Below are 17,696 nucleotides of genomic sequence, written 5' to 3' on the forward strand. Positions count from 1 at the left end.
GCGTGTCAGTCACGTCACGACCCACTGCCATAGGGGCACCACCTCGATTAATGGCGAGACAACGACGAGAACAAAATGAATAGCAAATGTCAAGGCATACAAAAGTACAAGATATCAATACATGCAACAACTGAAATACAACTCAAGACTTCATCTTCGCAGTCAAACCATCAATGAGCTCTTTTAACCTCATGGCCTCATATTTGGCCAGCGTCGAGTTGTTATCAATGGTGATGGACTCCGTCAACGCCGGAAGGGTGGTAGCACCATACCCTGGAAGACAACACTCAGCTCACGGGTACGAGATGTCATAGAAATAGACTTACCTAGCCACTTGCCCGGCGCTACACCGAGATGCTTATACCACTCACGGTCCTTAATACCTTCGTCGGAGATGAGCCCTCGCTCGAACGCCACGAGCTTCTTGTTAGCGGCCTGCACGCGCTTAACAGCCTTCAGCAGCTTGCGACTCGGGTGGGCCAACAAGAGGGGCATTTCAGATCGACGCTGAGCCGCCCTGCACTCTTCTGCCCGTCGCTCCAACATGATACCGACTGCACGCCCAAGCCTCGGCTTGATGACACGCCCGTCTTTGCCCACAAATTCGGGAGGAGTCAACGACTTGATATCACAAACAGCCTCCTCATCCTCCTTCTTATGGCACGGCTTGCCGATATGTTTCCTGATCTTGCAAATAGCCTTCCTGATCTTTCGCATGATAGCATGTTTCTTCTTCAGTTTCTCGATGGCGCGCCTGAGCGCATGCTCTGCCCTGTGCTTTTCGACGTCGAGTGCAACACTGGCTTTCTGGAGGGCTTTGATGGACTGTCTCAGAGGCAAGAGATTTACCTCCGCAGAGGATGAGGATACAATCTCCTCCACCCTAATAACATGATGAGTTACTGGTGATAACAACATCTTATTCGAAGTTCTCACTTGTCAAGGTAAGACTCGAGCTCGTAAGCATAATGAGTCGTATTCAGAGGCAGGACGATAGAGCCGGCGAGACGTAGGGTCTGCAATCCGAGATGCTTCGCAATAACAACCTATACTAGATGTTTTAGCAAGCTCGCGGCGATTACCAGAAGCGCTACTCACATGCTTCGTAAATCCAGGATCGCAGTACAGTTCCTGCCATCTCTGGGAATCGAAAACAGAGTGGTAATGATAGACAGCATCGGACAGAGTGCTCCCGAACCCTTCGTTGCCACTCGCGACCTATAGCAAGCCCATGTCCGAGTCAACGTCTATGCCTTATTAGATTATTTGAGGACCTACCCCGAGTCTTTGCAAGAATACCGTATAGTCGCTACCGGAGCCAAGCGGACTGACGCCCAACCCGCTCGCAGCGAACGCCTCGACGTCTTGCTCATACATGGCCTTGACCTCCTCGTCGATGTTCTCTCCATAGAACGGACCAGAATCGGTCGTGGCGTCCCACAAGGTCTTGCCGGGCATAGTCGGATGAGGGATCTCTTCCGCCGTCTGACGCGACAGGTGAGCAAGCGAGGGTGACGCAGAAGCGCGGTATCGAGAGCCTCCGACGGAGGAGTCTAATCCCTATTAATGAGCATATGTAGGACGTGACAAGGAGATGGCACTTACCGAGGTTCAGATAGGTTACAACGTGCTCCTGAATCCAATCCGCGAAATCCTCTCCCCATTCAGTGCTCCCAATAAGGCCATACTACACGTCGGTCAATGTGTGAAGGCGGCGACGGTCCCGACCGTTATCACTTACCTCCTCAGCATCCCAACTTGCAATGACGATAGTCCTAAGTGGTTTCCAGCCCTTCCTCAAGAGAACACCGAATCCGCGGATCATTTCATGTGCGGATGCCTGGTTACACGGTGAGAGCGCGTTCGTTGGGCTCTGTATAGTGAACTTACGGTTCCGGATGATGGGTCAGTAGCACCCATTACCTGATTCTGCGTCAGCTGGAATGCAGGTGCGTCATCTTCATACACTTACCCAAGCTGAGGGACGAAAGTTAGTATGATTCAATCCACAAGATACTGATGATGCTCACCATCCCTGTGGTTGCCAACGAGCACGACTTCATCCTTGATGTGACCTGGAATAACACCCATAGTATTCCAAATGGGTATAACCCGATCGTCCACTGATGAAACACGATTCCATGAGATGACACTTCATCTCATATGTCGACACTGCAAGATACGCACCATGATTGACAAGCCTGATCGTCTTGTTCCCTCCACCTTCCGCGATCTCCTCCAACAGCCTCTTCGCGTTATTCCAAGACATCGGCAAGCTAGGGATCTTCGGAATGTTCGCACCGTCGGTACGTGTGCTGTTCTCGTACGCCGGGTAGCCGGGCGTCGTAGGGTCGCCGGGGTACATGGACAGGTACTGCACCGAGCCGCGCTGGACAGACGTCGGGTTGCGCGCGGGGCCGTTGGGATAGGGCGCATATCCGTTCTCGACGGTTACTGTGCCGTCGTCGCGGGGGTCGGAGTAGATGAGAACGCCTGCCGCGCCGAGTTCCTCGGCACCTTTGACCTGTGCGGACGTCCATCACCCGAGCGTTCAGTTATGATAGGAGATACGAACCTTTAGCCCTCGGAAGATACCACCGTAGCGGGTAATGACTATCTTTCCCTTCAGGTCAACGCCTGCGCATGCGAATTTGGAGGTCAACGAGTTAGCTGAACCGCTTACCCACAAAACTCTCACCTTTCTCGACAAGAGCAGCATAGTCCTCTCGGCGCCCATAGTGCGCATACACCAGCTGGCCCTCGGCAGTCCCATTCTTGCTCAGCCCGTGGAAGGTCGGCACAGCTTCCGCGTACACCCCCGCCTCGGGGTCCGTGCTGTCGGCAACCTCCTCCACCTTTGCGCTCCACACGACCTCCCCGTCGTCTCCGATAATTTCAAGCTTCCTGTCCAAAGGCGTGTTCATGACAGGGTAGTACGTGTCGATCCAAGCAGCTGGGGAAGTGAGGTTCGTGATGGACAGTGTAGCGTTGCGAGAAGCGGGGGTCCCGGCGGAGTAGATGGGCTCGGAGGATGTCGGCTGGATGCTAAACTCGTGCTGCAGAAGCTCGAGGAAGTACTTTGCAGTGTTGAAGTCCCCCTCGGAGCCGGCCAAATGAGGCTTTGTAGCGTACTGGCGGGAAGCTGCGATAGCGCTTGCACTGTTCGGTACCGACCTACAAGCAGACATGTATCAGTACGATGTCCAGTGTTTCTCTGAAAGGCTTCACGCACAAAAAGATATCCTCGACTTCCTTTCCGATCATGGGGGGTTTTCCGTGTCTTGGGGCGAACGCGTCCAACGCCCACAGCTCATTCGTAAAATCGGTGGCCTGCAACGCCTTCCTAGCCTGATGGTTGTTCCACGCTCTGTGTACAGCTCCGACAGTAAGAGCCAACAGAGCGACCCGCGCGATCTTCTTGAACAGAGCAGATGGTCCCGCGCGCGTACGCTCGGGCCTCCTTGGGCTCGCAACGGGGATAGGAATGAATTCATCCTCCTTTTTGATAGACAATCTGGGGGCTGCTACAGCCGCCATGGCGGCCTGCAGGCGTAGGAAGAATGAGAGCTGCGGTTACGCCTGGAAGGGTTTGGAATCTATATAGCGTACCTGGTCTCACGGCCTGCGGAGTAAGTATATCCTGTCGATTCTGCTATCGGAATAATAAGCGTCTATTCCTATAACTTTCAGCAGTGCTTCCAATCACCGTTGCCCTTGCTCGAAACCAATGATACCCCTCCAGAAACAAGTGTAAGAAAGTACGAGTAGAGCCGAATACAAGGCTGGAGGCAATGAGGCGCCCGTGAGCACCTAGAAAGGGTCACGTGGGTGCTGGCCCTACGTCACCGAATGCGACCCCGGACTGCAGCTGATCAGGCGCTTGGAGACCCAATCCATGGATCCTCGCCCTAAGCTTTTTGGTTTGACAATCCACTTTAGGCACGTCCCCCTTCATCACCTCCCAGCTCATCCAACATAATGCCCACCCAGCCGCTCGACACGAAGGTCGTCCTCGACCGCGACCCCTGGCTCGAGCCCTTTGTCGGCGCCATCACCCACCGCTTCGACGTCTTTAGAAAGTGGAAGGATACCATAGAAGAGGTCGAGGGCGGCTATGACGCGTTTTCAAAGGGATACCTCGAGATGGGGTTCAACGTCGACGCGGACGGCACTGTCGTCTACAGGGAGTGGGCGCCGAATGCCAGAGAGGCCGTCCTGACTGGCGACTTCAGTGAGTAGACAGTGGTCATTCCCCAGACGCGTTTGCGCCCTGGCTGCGTCAGTCTGACATCTGATGTGCTTGATACAGACGATTGGAACAGGATATCGCACCCTATGACCAAGAACGAATTCGGTATATGGGAGATCAGACTCCCTCCCACCGCTCCGGGCGTCTGTGCCATCCCTCACGACTCCAAACTAAAAGTGCGTCAAGTGAAGATTAACCTTTTTGACTTAAGCCCATTCTCTTCATCAGATTTCCATGATCACCAACTCGGGTGAGCGGATCGAACGCCTGCCGGCTTGGATCAAGCGCGTCACCCAGGATCTGTCCGTCTCCCCCGTCTACGATGCGCGCTTTTGGAACCCCCCGGAGGAGCAGAAGTACAAATTCAAACACCCTAGACCTCCCCAGCCGCGCGCGACGCGTATCTACGAGGCGCACGTCGGCATCTCCACGTCCGAGGGCAGAGTAGGGACGTACAAAGAATTCACCGCGAATATCTTACCCAGGATCCGCGACTTGGGATACAATACTATTCAGCTGATGGCTATCATGGAACATGCTTACTATGCTTGTAAGTTCAGATCGTGCTTTTGTGATTTGTATGGATGCCTGACGTGATTTGTTTTCCAGCCTTCGGCTACCAGGTGACCAATTTCTTCGCGGCGAGTTCTCGCTACGGCACCCCGGAGGAACTCAAAGAGCTCATCGATACTGCGCACTCCATGGGTCTCACAGTCCTCCTCGACGTCGTCCACTCGCATGCATGCAAGAACGTCCTGGACGGCCTGAACATGTTCGACGGCTCCGACCACCTGTACTTCCACGAGGGCGCAAAGGGCCGCCACGAGCTGTGGGACTCGCGGCTGTTCAACTACGGCAGCCATGAGGTCCTAAGGTTCTTGCTCAGCAATCTGAGGTTCTATATGGAGGAGTATATGTTTGACGGATTCCGGTTCGATGGTGTTACCAGTATGATGTACACTCACCATGGCATTGGGACCGGATTCAGTGGCGGGTACCACGAGTATTTCGGTCCTGGCGTCGATATTGAAGGCGTCGTGTACCTGATGCTGGTACGTAATTTCCCCTCGTATGATCGAGACGCTATTAACGATCTTGTCTGTAGGCAAACGACGCTATGCACCAGCTGTATCCGAACATCATCACCATCGCAGAAGACGTCTCCGGCATGCCGCTGCTCTGCGTGCCCGCAAAATCTGGCGGCGTCGGGTTCGACTATCGCCTGTCGATGGCTATCCCCGACATGTGGATCAAGCTGCTCAAGCACAAGGCTGACGATGAGTGGGAGATGGGCAATATCGTGCACACGCTGACGAACAGGCGCCATGGCGAGAAGAGCATCGCGTATGCGGAGAGCCACGATCAGGCCCTAGTGGGCGACAAGACGCTCGCGTTTTGGCTTATGGACAAGGAGATGTGTGAGTACCTGTCTGTACGCAGACGATGACTCTAATGCTTAATGCTGATGAGTTGAGACAGATACGAATATGTCAGATTTGACAGAGTTGACGCCCGTTATTGCCAGGGGTATTGCTTTGCACAAGATGATCAGGTCGGCTGCATGTCATGGGTTGTCAGTACCATAGATCCTAACATAACGACCGCAGGCTGCTCGTTCACTCGCTTGGTGGAGAGGGATACTTGAACTTCGAAGGCAACGAGTTCGGTCATCCGGAGGTATCTCCGTGCTTTCTTCTTGGTTAGAAAGCGAGATCTCATTGTTCGCAGTGGCTCGACTTCCCTCGTGAAGGGAACGGCAACTCCTTCCATTATGCAAGGAGACAATGGAATGTCGTCGACGATCCGCTCCTCCGGTACAAGTATCTAAACGCGTTCGACGCTGCGATGAATCACACAGAAGAGAAGTACGGCTGGCTGTCCGCACCTCAGGTTTGTATTGCTTCTCCTTCGTTTCCGCCGAGCCAAACCAACCGGGATGCCAAACCTTCTTCTTCCCCTGCTCTCGAACAGGCATACGTCTCGCTGAAGCACGAAGTCGACAAGGTGATCGTGTTCGAGCGCGCGGGCCTCGTCTTCGTGTTTAACTTCCACCCGACGAACTCGTTCTCGGATTACCGGATCGGTGTCGAGGAGCCGGGCGAGTACCGCATCGTGCTGACGAGCGATGAGAAGCGCTTCGGAGGGTTCGATAACATCGACGTGAATAGCAAGTATTTCACGACGCCGATGGAGTGGAACAATCGGAAGAATTGGACGCAGGTGAGTTCTGCTTAGGGCGAGTGCCCGGAGGGTTCTTCATTGATCTTGCTTGTTTGTAGGTATACATCCCGTCCAGAACGTGCTTGGTTCTTGCGAAGAACTGAAGAGAAACGAGAATTTGCTGGGAACATATAGATGAGAAGGATGCGAAGCTGGACAATGTATCAATAACAGTAGAGCTTTGGAAATGAATTGTCGATGAATCGTACTGGTCAGAGAATCAAAACAACCGTAAGATCAAAGGAGTGGCGAAGACAATGACAATCTTATACCTGTGCGCGAATGCGATTACTGAGAAGAGGCCCGGGGAGACAAAGAAATCAGTATACGGCCGTATATAAGAGACGGTAGCACTCCGTGTCCGGCAATGCGAAAGGGTGTGCTCCTTTCCTGGTTATTGCTGTGCTTAGGGATGGTAGTGGCATCACTAATGTCTCTCGAGACGCGGGGCACAGGAAGGAACCGTCGATACAGACGCCGACACGCTCGCAGGAGGAAGACGTGAACTGGGCCAATACTCCTTGGTACGCCTGGTAGACTCACGGCGGGATCACTTTACTGATCCGAACTGTAGTCCAGCTTTATCCCCAGCTGGGCACATCTGAGCCCGCGAGGTCAGAAGCAGCAGTAGTTTGAGACCATCCGGTGGGTTCTGTCTTTCATGATTTATCAAAGGATCCATTGACAACGGAAATAGTGTCTTCCTAGGCCCTGCCATGTGGAGAAGTGGGTCCAGGCAAGAGGTATCCGAGCTGAGATGTGTCTATGAGCATGCGATCTGCCAGACGCTACAAACCGGGAGAGTTGGGGAGCTAAATCTGGAGCTGATATTAAGAACTAAAATTGAAGTTAAAGTTAAAGTAGGAATTGGAATTGATGTTAGTTGTCAAACGTTACTCCAACATGATCCTCTCCCGTCTAGCTTTATACCTACATGCCGGCGGATATTTGGTAGGCGCATCTTGCCTTCACCGAACAGAGGTACCTTAGCACAGTGTTTAATGCATCCTAGAGATACGCACCGAATCGCGGGCGGGCGGTCCAGGTCCTGCAGCCCAACGGAGATATTGATGGGCTGCCACGTTCGTTCATTGCTGAACCACAAATTATCAGTCCAAGGAATTCAAAGAAGCCGCTCGTTCCCTTACTCGCTCAAGCATCCTTGCTTCCTGCAGTTTGCGCATGATACGACGAACTTCCTCCCATGATGCGTCTTCTACTGGGTCCCCTTCAGGTATTTCGCAGGAGTCGAGATGGAGATTAGGAAAGATGCCATCTCGCATTGATGCCGTTTGCAATGGATCCTCTAATTTTCCATCTCCAAGGAGGTAGAGCTGAGGTGAGGTAGAGAGACCTGAGACGATGCGACTTCATAGGCATCGGTATGATTAAGTTCTGTATATTGGTCTGGATAGGGATGGCAGATGCTCCAATTCAGGACAAAGTTGGGAAAATGCCGCGAGACCAGCAAGGGTGGGCGTCGCAGCCATGACGTAGTCGAGACTTATTCCATAAGTCCGCGCAAATTTCGGTGCTAGCTGTTGCAGATCATCGTCCGTCAGAGACAGTCATCTCGAGAAGGAGACTGACAGATTGTCGAGGCCGTACGGGCACAAGCAAAAAGGGAGGAAATGGGAGGCGCTCACGTGAGTATCCCTGGTAGCAAGGGGGAAAGAGAAATCCCAGAAAATGCCTGAAAGGTTTTTGAACTTGAGTAATGGGTTCGATCGCTGGAACAGAATATCCGCAGGATAGTCATTGCAGTAAAGGTCAATATTTCTTAAGGAAGGTGCATCAATATGGGCGAGGGCCTCGGAGTTGTCTTGCATGCTTCCATGTAGCCGTATTTCACTGAGGGCAAGGCATCGAAGCGTGGTCGCAAGAATCTGTGTTGACCTGGATGCAATGCTCAATGTCTTGAGATGCACGAAGGCCAAGAGCGGAATCACAGGTTTGACTAGTGCCCCATCGTAGTCCGACTGCGCGGTCTGACAAGGACAAGTCAACGAAGGTCCCAAGGAAGGCATATCATTGTATAAAGCAGGCTTCTGAAAAGCGCGACAAGTCAGCGCTGCACGCAATAGCCCCTTCTTGTCAGGCTTCGTATAGTACATCGTTGGGCCCAGGTTGTATACTTCTGCATAGTCCAGAAGATCATGTATAAAATATCAGGGGATTCGCAAGGCTGCATGCATCTTCGTAGGATTGGTTGAGTTCAAGAGAAATTTCGGCACATGCCGCCCATACACGATCATTTCGGTAGCAATTGCTGCACCACTTGAGGCGACGCGAATCGTTGCGTGTCATTCAGCCCTCTCTGCAGTTCCATGCTGCATTCTGTCTCGCAATTCTCTAACCGCCATGTCTGACGACAAGATCCTGGGCCTGGTTACCAAAGAGAAGGCCTTCAAAACTATTCGGGGAGCCATCTTCTCTGCGTCTCTCACTGTCTCTCTTTCCCTTACCATTTTCATCTACCAACGGACCTTGGAACCAATATACGGCACAGTCCCTCCGAACTTGCACCTTTGGTATGTCGTCGTGGGTGCAGGTTCACTAGGAGTGGTCGCGCCCATCTTTAATCTGTGGACCGGGATAGGCCTTGCTGGCGCTTTGCTGTCCGTGATGCCCTATGCCACGTACTGGGTGAGTGTGTACTCTGCCAGGTACCATGATCCGGTCTATGGACCTCTGTCAACGCACCTCGCTGTGCTGGCGCCCATCATCTATCTCGGGGCTAACGTGCGCATTACGATGGAGGTACGTTGCGCTAGGGTTAGGGTTACGCGCACCCATTCCTAGGTAAACGGACCTTCCGCAGTTGCTGACTATCTTCTGGAATGCGTATATCGTTAGACTTCCGCGCCTGGATCCCCTATCCTTGCGACACCTTTTCCCGCGTTCCTCTCCTTCACCGGTTTCTTTGGATTAGTCAAGAACGCTGCATATTTCTCGTGGCTTACCTTTATCAACTCTATTCCGAGCGAATTCCTAGTAAGCAAAACCAAGGTACATGAATAAATGCGAGAGCTTACCCTCTACCTTAGATATATGGCCTTTCGGTAATTGCAATCAGCCTGTGGGGTACTGTTGGGCAAGCCCGCTATGCTCCGCCTCAGACCGTGAATGAGAAGAACGAGAAGGACCCGAAAGAGAAGGGAGACAGCCCTGAGCCTTCCAACCAGGAAAAGAAGAAGTCGCATGACGCTAAAGCTATGACGGGCCTGAGCTTCGGGCAAAAGTACATGTTCCCGCTGATTATCGTTCTGCCTCTCATCCAGTCATACCTACGTCCCCCAACATTGCCACGACCCCTTCTAGAGCCTTATAACCACCCATCCTATCCACTGCGTATCCTCTCATCTACTCAGTCAACTACCGGTGTGATTGTAGTGGGCGAGTCACTGCCAGTACCATCGGCACTGGTAGGTCAAGTCCCAGACAACCACCTGGAAAATATTAGATACCTCAGAGCAGGACATTCACTATTGGGTGGGGTGTGGATAGGGGATAAAATAGCCTATAGAGAAGGCTCTCGGCGCGAAGATGTCGTGGTGGATGCGCACGGCGAGCCTTTAGGTGATTCGATATATGCTGCCTTCGTACTTCAAGAAGTGGCCCGATTGGTGGACAAGCGGGCTCGAGAGGAACATCAGAAAGCCCTAATCATGTAAGTATGTCTTACTCCCTGTCCTCTCCCGGCTCAGATGGTTGCACAGAGGTCTGGGTGCCGGCGTAGCAGCAACCTCCCTCATACGCCATGGCATCAACACGACTATCGTTGAAATCGATTCAGCTGTGTACGATGTCGCACGGAAGTTTTTCGGTCTACCCGACCCAGGCCCAGGACAGGTCTTCCTGGAGGATGCGAAGCGCTGGGTCAAACGTCAGCAGTCTCTCCCGGCTGAGGAGAAACAGTTATACGACATCATCATCCACGACTGCTTCTCCGGAGGAAGCGTTCCTGCGCAGATATTCACAGTGGAGTTTTGGGAGGGCTTGAAGAAGCTCACGAAGCCTGATGGAGTTGTTGCGGTGGTAGGTATTTTGCACCGCCATCTCTCGGCCGCTCCAGCTATATGGCTGACTGGATATCAGAACTTTGCAGGAAAAATCAACGGGAATGCGTCTCGCGCAATCCTCGCTACTCTACAGAGGAGCTTCCCGACTTGTCGTGCGTTCCACGACTCGACTACTGAAGTGAGTGAAGAACAGATGAAGACGACGTTTTTGAATCTTGTGAGGACTCAATATCTGCACTCATACATATTCATTGAGTCCGTTGATGATAACAGGTATTCTTCTGTACTGCATTACCTGGTCCACTGACCTTCCGAGAACCCAAAGAGTCAGACTACGACTTCTCTTACTTGCGGCACCATATTTTTACGACGTCCAGAGAAGTCGACTTGTCCCTAGTCACAGAGGGACTTGGCGCGGAGGAGGAGGCGCAGTACGTGCTCACCGATAAGAAGAATAAATTGGCCAAGTGGCAGGAGGAGAGTGCTCTGGAACACTGGAAAGGTCGGCCTTTCTTTCTCCTTCTGGCATGCTGGGTAGTCCACTTACCTCTACCTCTGTCCCTCAGTAATGCGGGAAGTACTGCCAGATATATTTTGGGAAACTTACTAGGGTTCAGTGCGGGACGCATTTACCAGAAGGATATTATTTGTCCTTGGAGGCTTATTTAAATTATATCATGTTGCTTGGGGACGAAATCAAGCACAAGCAGCAGAGACGCAGAATATAACGGCGTCTATAGACCATTCCCGGAGTGCTTCGCCACGGATGATGCAAAGGAGTTGAGAAGCAGCCTGACGCGTCCGGTGGGTCCAGGTATTAAACGCGTGACGTCACGCGTCCAGCGGTTAGATAAGCAGATGGAATTATCGTGCTTATCGCGAGCTATTATGGTCGACAGTCATACTCTGGTCCTTCCATGCTGCGTAACTCTGTGCTGCTCATCCACGACGTTCCCCGAACACGCGCGCTCCCTCTTCCCTAGGCTGATACACGATGGCCAGCACGCAACCCGACATCATTCTGCCGGCGTCGATACTCGACACGGATTTGTACAAGGTATGACTAGGATGTAGTCGTGTGAGCGAGTGCATTTCCAGAGCCAAGGAATGTTATTGCAGTTCACGATGCAGCAAGCGATTTTGCAGCATTTTCCAGACGCCAGTGCCAAGTACAGGTTCACAAATCGTGACAAGAACAAAGGCCGATACTTCACCAAGGCCTGCTACGAGCGATTCAAGACGTCCGTATCCCGTAAACATCATATCCCATGGCTAGTAATATCCCCTTATCTGAACATTTGTGACCCAGGCTTCTCCGAGCTCACCATATCCGAACGACAATTGGAACAGTTACCGAAGGCTTGCCCATATTTCACTCCAGACTACCTGAATTACCTTCGCTCATATAGGTTCAAACCCGAACAAGTGAAGATCACCTTTGTCCCTGTTGCAGACAGCGCCGAATTCGGGGATATTGAGATCGAAGCAGCTGGTCCGTGGGTGGAGACGATACTATGGGAGGTCCCGCTCATGGCGACGTTGAGCGAAACCTGGTTCACGTACGTCGACACAGACTGGACATATGATGGGCAGGCGGGTATGCTCTGGAAATCCAGTAGCAGCGATTGACTGCTGAGAATCTGCGTCAGAACTCGCCTATGAGAAGGGCATCAAGCTCCTTGAGGGCGGTTGTACATTCAGCGAATTCGGCACACGGCGCAGGAGGTCGTTCGAGACCCATGATATCGTCATGGAGAACCTCATACGCGCTTCAAAAGACTATTCCGGTTCTGCAAGGCTCTCTGGCACCAGTAACGTAAGACCACAGGCTTTCGCCAACAGGACCGTACACTGATGTCTAGTTTTTAGGTGCATCTAGCACTTAAATATGGAGTCAGCCCCATGGGAACCATCGCGCAGTATGTGCCAGCCCCCTGTCGATACTTGGATTCGTCTCACAGAAATACATCAGCGAATGGTTTATGGGTGTCAGTAACGCTCCAACCTTAGCTATGCCCGCGCAGACGGCTGATACACATGTCACTCCAGGTCGCAGCTCTGAAAGGCTACGAGAATTGCAACGGCCTGGCTCTCGACCTTTGGGAACAAGTATACAACGACTCTCTGAAGATTGCCCTCACGGATACCTTCTCAACCGAGGCGTTCTACAAGGTAAGCTACCCTCATACTCGACCTGCGTACCTCGGCCCTTCCCAAATATGTAATATAGGATTTCGTGAAAGATCCCGCACGAGCCCGGCGATGGAAAGCTCTCCGTCAAGACTCGGGTGATCCCTACGTCTACGCACCGCGAGCGAAGGAGATCTACGAGAGTCTCGGGATAGACTATAAAGAGAAGATGATCATATTCTCCGACTCTATAAATATGGAGAAGGCTCTGGGCTTGAAAAAGCAGTGCAACGAACTCGGATTCCCTTGTAGGTTCCAGCTTCTGATCACAGGTTAATCGAGCCATATACGCTAATCTCCACCCCTAAGGCTCCTTCGGAATCGGCACCTGGCTCACGAACGACTTCAAGAAAGCGTCCAGCGGTGGGAAGGAGCAAAGCCTGGCGCTGAACATGGTCATCAAATTATCTGAGGTGGATGGGAAGCCATGCGTCAAGATTAGCGACGAAATCATGAAGGTACATTCGTGTCGTGAAGGCCTATTTTCCTGCTGACACGCAGTGTCCCAGAATACCGGAGATCCAAATGAAGTGAAGCAGGCCAAGCTAACCTTTGGGCTGCCAGTCTGAAGTCTCGCCTCTTCGTCCATCATTATCGGGATAAGTTACGATGCGCACGAGAGAAGAATATATAGTTCCGAATAGCGGATACTTAATCACTCGTCCACTCCTAGAGGTTTACATAGCTATGCTTCGTGCAACCGGGACACGGTAAATTACAGATTTAGGTCCGGAGTGGATTACACCCGGGTATCGACATAGACAGAATGATAGATCAAAGCGAAAGAGAGCGAGAGAGCTAACGTTGACAATGATTGATGCTGGGCTACCTTGAACTAATGAACGATGATATATACATTGATGGGCGAAGAAAACAAGGCGACTTCAATTCGAGGCATTCAGCCGACATTTCCCCCGCGTACGAGCTTTACGTAGAACTCTTGCCTGAAGTGAGCTGAGGACTGTCGAGCAGTGAATAGCTTGACATTCGGGAAGAGTTGATAGATAAATTCCGCCTTGCTGAGTAGATTCGTCCTGGTCCGGTCCTGACAAGTTGACAGATCGAGGTGCAGGGTCAACAAGGAGCCCCAAGAGTAGCCGACGACTCAGGCAGCGGCGCATCGAGATCGATAGAGGCCCACCAGAGGCCCACCAGCCCGTAACTTTGGGCTCATCCGCTCGACGTAGGCGAGGCTTTGCATTGTGAGACGCGGGGTGTCGATGGAGCGACGGCTCGGCTTCGGGTTGAGTAACAGGTGTTCAATATGCTACCATCTTGCGAGCATAAGACAGACGTCCTCGTCAGCAATGGGAAGTTGTCGAGCATGCTTGATCTCGAGGCGTCTGAGGTTCTGACACAAGAAAAGCGGTGACAAGTCCAACCACGTCTTGTCTTCGTCTGGGCTCGCCCCTCTGACAACGAGACGGACGGCCTCCAAGTCCGGGTATGCCTCCTGGAGAACGCGGAGGACGTGCAGATGTGGCCGCGAGGGCGACGCTGACGGCCCTGTTTCTGAGCAGCGATCCCCGAGTGTTCACCAGGAGTCTGTAGCTTCTATCTGTAGTGCATAGTCGGGCGGCAAGCCAAGGGAGCCTCTGCCATAGAGTGGATTGGCGCCGGACCAGCAATGAATAGACATGTCGAGCAAGCCCGAGGCAAGCATATGACCGTAGTCTCCTCCTATCCTTATCGGAGAGGGGGTGCAAATCTCCTGTGAAAGACTGGCCTAGCCAGGAACTTCTGTTCATTTGGATCATAGCCACTGCATATCAATCACTAACAAACAACAGCTACACTGCAACCACAGAGTGCTCCAACAGGCGACGAAGCTCTTTAATCGGAGCTCCACCGAGCGCGTCGTAGTACTCGTTCTGGATACCCGTGCCATGCTCAGCCACCCGCACCGTATACGATGCCACATACCACGTGCCGAATTCCTCTTCATCTTCGGCATCACCTTGGGAGCTCTGCACGAATCGCCTACCGACCAGGGAGCTGGGGTTGTTCAGATAGCAGTTGATATCCTCCCTAGATATAGGGCGGGGAGAGCCGGGAGTAGCAGGGGGTGCATGAGGCCTCCTCTGACCGGCAAGACGTGCCATGCTCTGGGGAAGGAGGCGGGCAAACTCCGTATGTACGTACACGCGCATGCTGTGGAATATCAGTGTGAACACAGAGTGGCAGGGCAACTTGATGGTAAATACGCGCCTCTGTGCCTTCTTTATCCGATATTCCCTCCACAGATCAGGAAAATCCGCCAGTGCAAGCATCACCTTGTACTGCTCAAAGACCAACATAGCTGCGGTTACAAGGTGGAGGCGGCCGACACGACTATGAAAGCACTTATAGCAATAACATGGTGCGACACAGAAACATACTCTTCGAGCGACTTCGGAGGCGTCAGGTTAGCAATCTCGGCATCCGCAGGGATGAGGTGATCATCAGGATTGCCGCCCTCGGGTATGAACGCTGCGGGACTGTCTCGTCGCGGCGAGTGGCGTTGTAGTGCAGGTATTCCGTGTCCTCGGCCGAGGTCTGCGAATAAGTTGACAGTGATGCTCATTCGGCACCATCCGGTGGCTGAATCTAAGGATCACACGCACCTGGTACTACACACAGGAATACCACCTCGATGCCCATCCTGCGATGCGGGGTCTGAGTGAACAATTTTTGCATTCATGTTTCGAACCCCGCTCCGATAGCATAAATATGTAGGTGGCTGATCCTAGATCAGGCTCGCAACACCGAACCCAGAAGATATAAGTATCGTAGTTTGACTCATTTATTAGCATCTACTATGCATCTACCACCTTCAGTTAAATCTCGAGAATTTTATCCGCGTCCGTATGCTAATGTGCGGAGGTTAAATTGTTGCCAGGCAAGCAAGATATCCTGATCAGGAGCAGAGGGAAGCTTGCAGTAATAATGAAATGAAAATATTGGACAGGTAAATCTACAGCTATGTATAACGTAGAAGATCGTGTGCAGGGTAATACATGTGCTACATCAGGAAGGAGAGAGACATTGCTACAATGTCGTCGAGTGGCCAAAGGAACATGTGTGAGCGTAGGTGAGTCAGAGTGCTACAAACGCAGAACCAATAAATCATAGTCAGGCATTGAAGATACACGGTGAACGCTGTCTTGGAGTCCGACAGAACGCACAGATGATCACAGCCAGATGAAATTTTGGACCGCTGGGAATAACGATCGGATGAAGAGGACGACTTCTTCCATTTCTTTGTGTGGAACGTCTGAATGGCCTGGGGACTTGCCAAGATCCAAGTATCGGAGCCGTTGAGACGATACGCCTGGGCCTTGAACAGGACAACGGCGAGTGTCCAGATAGAACGCCGCCTTCTCAAGCAGTAACCCGTTTTCAGCCACAAGGACAAGACTCTTTAAAGTCAGTCCGGCAGCAATGGCATCGAGTGCTTCCAGTGGGTACGGATTGAGCACAAGACGCCTCAGTTGTTGCCAGGACGCCAGCATGGTTGCGAGGTCATCGTCAGTGATTGGCAAGGGGCAAGGGGATGTTATGACGAGCTCTTCCAAGTCCGAGAGATGACATAGTTTCTGGAAATTGAACCATGATGGCTGCTCGTCCGGGTGGGTTTCCAGTATTTTCAGCTCCAACGAAATAAGCTTGCCCGGGAGACTCGAGAGTGCGTCAATAAAGTCAGGCAGATCTGTCGCAACCTCCAGCCGACGCGCCGTGGCGTGTATCGTGTGGAGGCCGGGTTGTATTGTTCGAAGCCCTTGAATGATATCAGAGAGGCAGACAGTGTCGAAGACGTGTACGGAGTCTGCGAGATTTTCGGAGTGCTCAAGCACATCCATTGTAGCGAGAAGGCGATGTCGGGACGGTGGAGTGCGAGGGGTAAAGGTAAAATTGCCAGCATTTGCAGACACGAAATTTAAACACACCACAATGATTGCGCATGGACATGGGTGCCACAACTACCCTCGATTGGGCTAATTTCCTTCAGCTCATGCCGCGTCAGATACCCGCCCTGAGCTTAAGCTTTGGACACTGCTTGAATACTGGTCCCTGCACAGCGCCTTGCGCTTCTTGTTTCGATCCATGGTCCAGAGGAAGCTGTTCCAAGCGAGAGAAGTATGTGGAGAGTCATCACGGTCGAGTCAGCGCTTCAGACAGTTAGGGGTAGCCCTCGGATTATATTAGGGAATTCCTGAGGGCACAGCCGGAGAAGCGCGAATGTAAGAGGGCTGTCTTCATAAGCGAAAGGCACCAAAATAAGCCAAGGGCAACGCTTCCATTCTCCGTCGAACAGGCTGGCTGTAGAAGGATATCGACACATAGCCCTGTTGGGGGGAGGGCACAGCAGGCCAGAATGTAGGTCGGCTATATAGCCAAAGTCAGCGGGCACCTGCCGTCCAGTCCGCCAACTGTCTAGCGCAGTGGAGCTCCCTGTAAAGCCGTTGCAATGTCCAAATTCAGTAAGACTCGTTCCTCGGCGGGAGGCAGGAGTACAAGGTAACCAGGGGCCATGTGAGCGACGGGCACGAGTCCCACGATAAAGCTGGGAGGGCACGCACTATCACTGATAGCCTACTAGACATTCCAATAGGAGTACATTTGGCTCAGCAGGATATTGCGCACATACACCCAGCCAGACATTGCGGAACGCCGATGGGGTCATAGTTCGAGTTGCGGCTAAGATCCAAAACAAGCACTGTCGTCTATACGATACAGATTATAGCTTCAGCTAGTCCAAACGCCTGCATTAGAGCAATAAAATTACTTCGTGACACGAGACAGCGAACTCCAAAAGATTAACTTCAGCGCGTCAAGCTCGCGTTCGCGTTCGAGTTCTGAAGATTCAAGAAGTTCGCTCCTCGGCAATGGCCGTCGTCAATTTTGCCAATTTGCTTCCGCTCCCGATAGTCCTCCCGGGCTCAATACGAATCCTGCATATTAGAGCATATTCGGTGGAAGAAATACCAGCGAAATTTAGGACTAGACTAAGCTTTGGTTTGGAATAAGGTGTCCGC

The 17,696-nt window shown here is 52.2% G+C and overlaps 6 protein-coding genes across 6 annotated transcripts; 3 read left to right on the forward strand and 3 right to left on the reverse strand.

Annotated features, from left to right (window-relative positions):
• Positions 1 to 31: 31 nt before the first annotated feature.
• On the reverse strand, positions 32 to 3,765 carry GLOTRDRAFT_98267 (Zn-dependent exopeptidase). The gene is given in 16 exon segments (XM_007864008.1): positions 32 to 273; positions 327 to 883; positions 937 to 1,046; positions 1,099 to 1,218; positions 1,279 to 1,553; positions 1,606 to 1,687; positions 1,742 to 1,840; positions 1,891 to 1,924; positions 2,010 to 2,013; positions 2,031 to 2,123; positions 2,188 to 2,524; positions 2,576 to 2,637; positions 2,699 to 3,174; positions 3,233 to 3,543; positions 3,610 to 3,649; positions 3,707 to 3,765. The coding sequence occupies 14 exon segments, from the start codon at positions 3,535 to 3,537 to the stop codon at positions 143 to 145; spliced, it is 2,685 nt and encodes an 894-aa protein (XP_007862199.1). The 5' UTR covers positions 3,538 to 3,543; positions 3,610 to 3,649; positions 3,707 to 3,765; the 3' UTR covers positions 32 to 142.
• A 105-nt stretch (positions 3,766 to 3,870) lies between these two features.
• GLOTRDRAFT_70304 (glycoside hydrolase) lies at positions 3,871 to 6,693 on the forward strand. Its single transcript, XM_007864009.1, has 10 exons — positions 3,871 to 4,231; positions 4,310 to 4,425; positions 4,478 to 4,799; positions 4,859 to 5,301; positions 5,355 to 5,667; positions 5,729 to 5,801; positions 5,857 to 5,926; positions 5,978 to 6,139; positions 6,221 to 6,469; positions 6,529 to 6,693. Exons 1-10 carry the CDS (start codon positions 3,979 to 3,981, stop codon positions 6,571 to 6,573), a joined length of 2,046 nt encoding a protein of 681 aa, XP_007862200.1. The 5' UTR covers positions 3,871 to 3,978; the 3' UTR covers positions 6,574 to 6,693.
• A 2,081-nt stretch (positions 6,694 to 8,774) lies between these two features.
• GLOTRDRAFT_54861 (uncharacterized protein) lies at positions 8,775 to 11,242 on the forward strand. Its single transcript, XM_007863663.1, has 7 exons — positions 8,775 to 9,229; positions 9,326 to 9,463; positions 9,517 to 10,139; positions 10,189 to 10,507; positions 10,568 to 10,708; positions 10,765 to 10,993; positions 11,058 to 11,242. The coding sequence occupies exons 1-7, from the start codon at positions 8,831 to 8,833 to the stop codon at positions 11,099 to 11,101; spliced, it is 1,893 nt and encodes a 630-aa protein (XP_007861854.1). The 5' UTR covers positions 8,775 to 8,830; the 3' UTR covers positions 11,102 to 11,242.
• A 242-nt stretch (positions 11,243 to 11,484) lies between these two features.
• Positions 11,485 to 13,480, forward strand: GLOTRDRAFT_98270 (nicotinate phosphoribosyltransferase; the record flags this gene model as incomplete). Its single annotated transcript, XM_007864010.1, has 10 exons — positions 11,485 to 11,548; positions 11,611 to 11,743; positions 11,801 to 12,088; positions 12,141 to 12,307; positions 12,361 to 12,410; positions 12,464 to 12,479; positions 12,541 to 12,663; positions 12,722 to 12,929; positions 12,991 to 13,139; positions 13,191 to 13,480. Coding segments are annotated over 10 exons (1,258 nt in total), but the record flags the coding sequence as incomplete, so codon positions are not given.
• Positions 13,481 to 14,471: 991 nt separating this feature from the next.
• On the reverse strand, positions 14,472 to 15,321 carry GLOTRDRAFT_125447 (uncharacterized protein; the record flags this gene model as incomplete). The annotated part of the gene is made up of 3 exons (XM_007864011.1): positions 14,472 to 15,012; positions 15,060 to 15,216; positions 15,285 to 15,321. The coding sequence occupies 3 exons, from the start codon at positions 15,319 to 15,321 to the stop codon at positions 14,472 to 14,474; spliced, it is 735 nt and encodes a 244-aa protein (XP_007862202.1).
• A 530-nt stretch (positions 15,322 to 15,851) lies between these two features.
• GLOTRDRAFT_90822 (uncharacterized protein) lies at positions 15,852 to 16,520 on the reverse strand (the record flags this gene model as incomplete). Its single annotated transcript, XM_007864012.1, has 1 exon — positions 15,852 to 16,520. One exon carries the CDS (start codon positions 16,518 to 16,520, stop codon positions 15,852 to 15,854), a length of 669 nt encoding a protein of 222 aa, XP_007862203.1.
• Positions 16,521 to 17,696: the final 1,176 nt, after the last annotated feature.

The sequence above is a fragment of the Gloeophyllum trabeum genome (genome assembly GCF_000344685.1).
Source record: "Gloeophyllum trabeum ATCC 11539 unplaced genomic scaffold GLOTRscaffold_00002, whole genome shotgun sequence".
NCBI classification, from domain to species: domain Eukaryota; kingdom Fungi; phylum Basidiomycota; class Agaricomycetes; order Gloeophyllales; family Gloeophyllaceae; genus Gloeophyllum; species Gloeophyllum trabeum.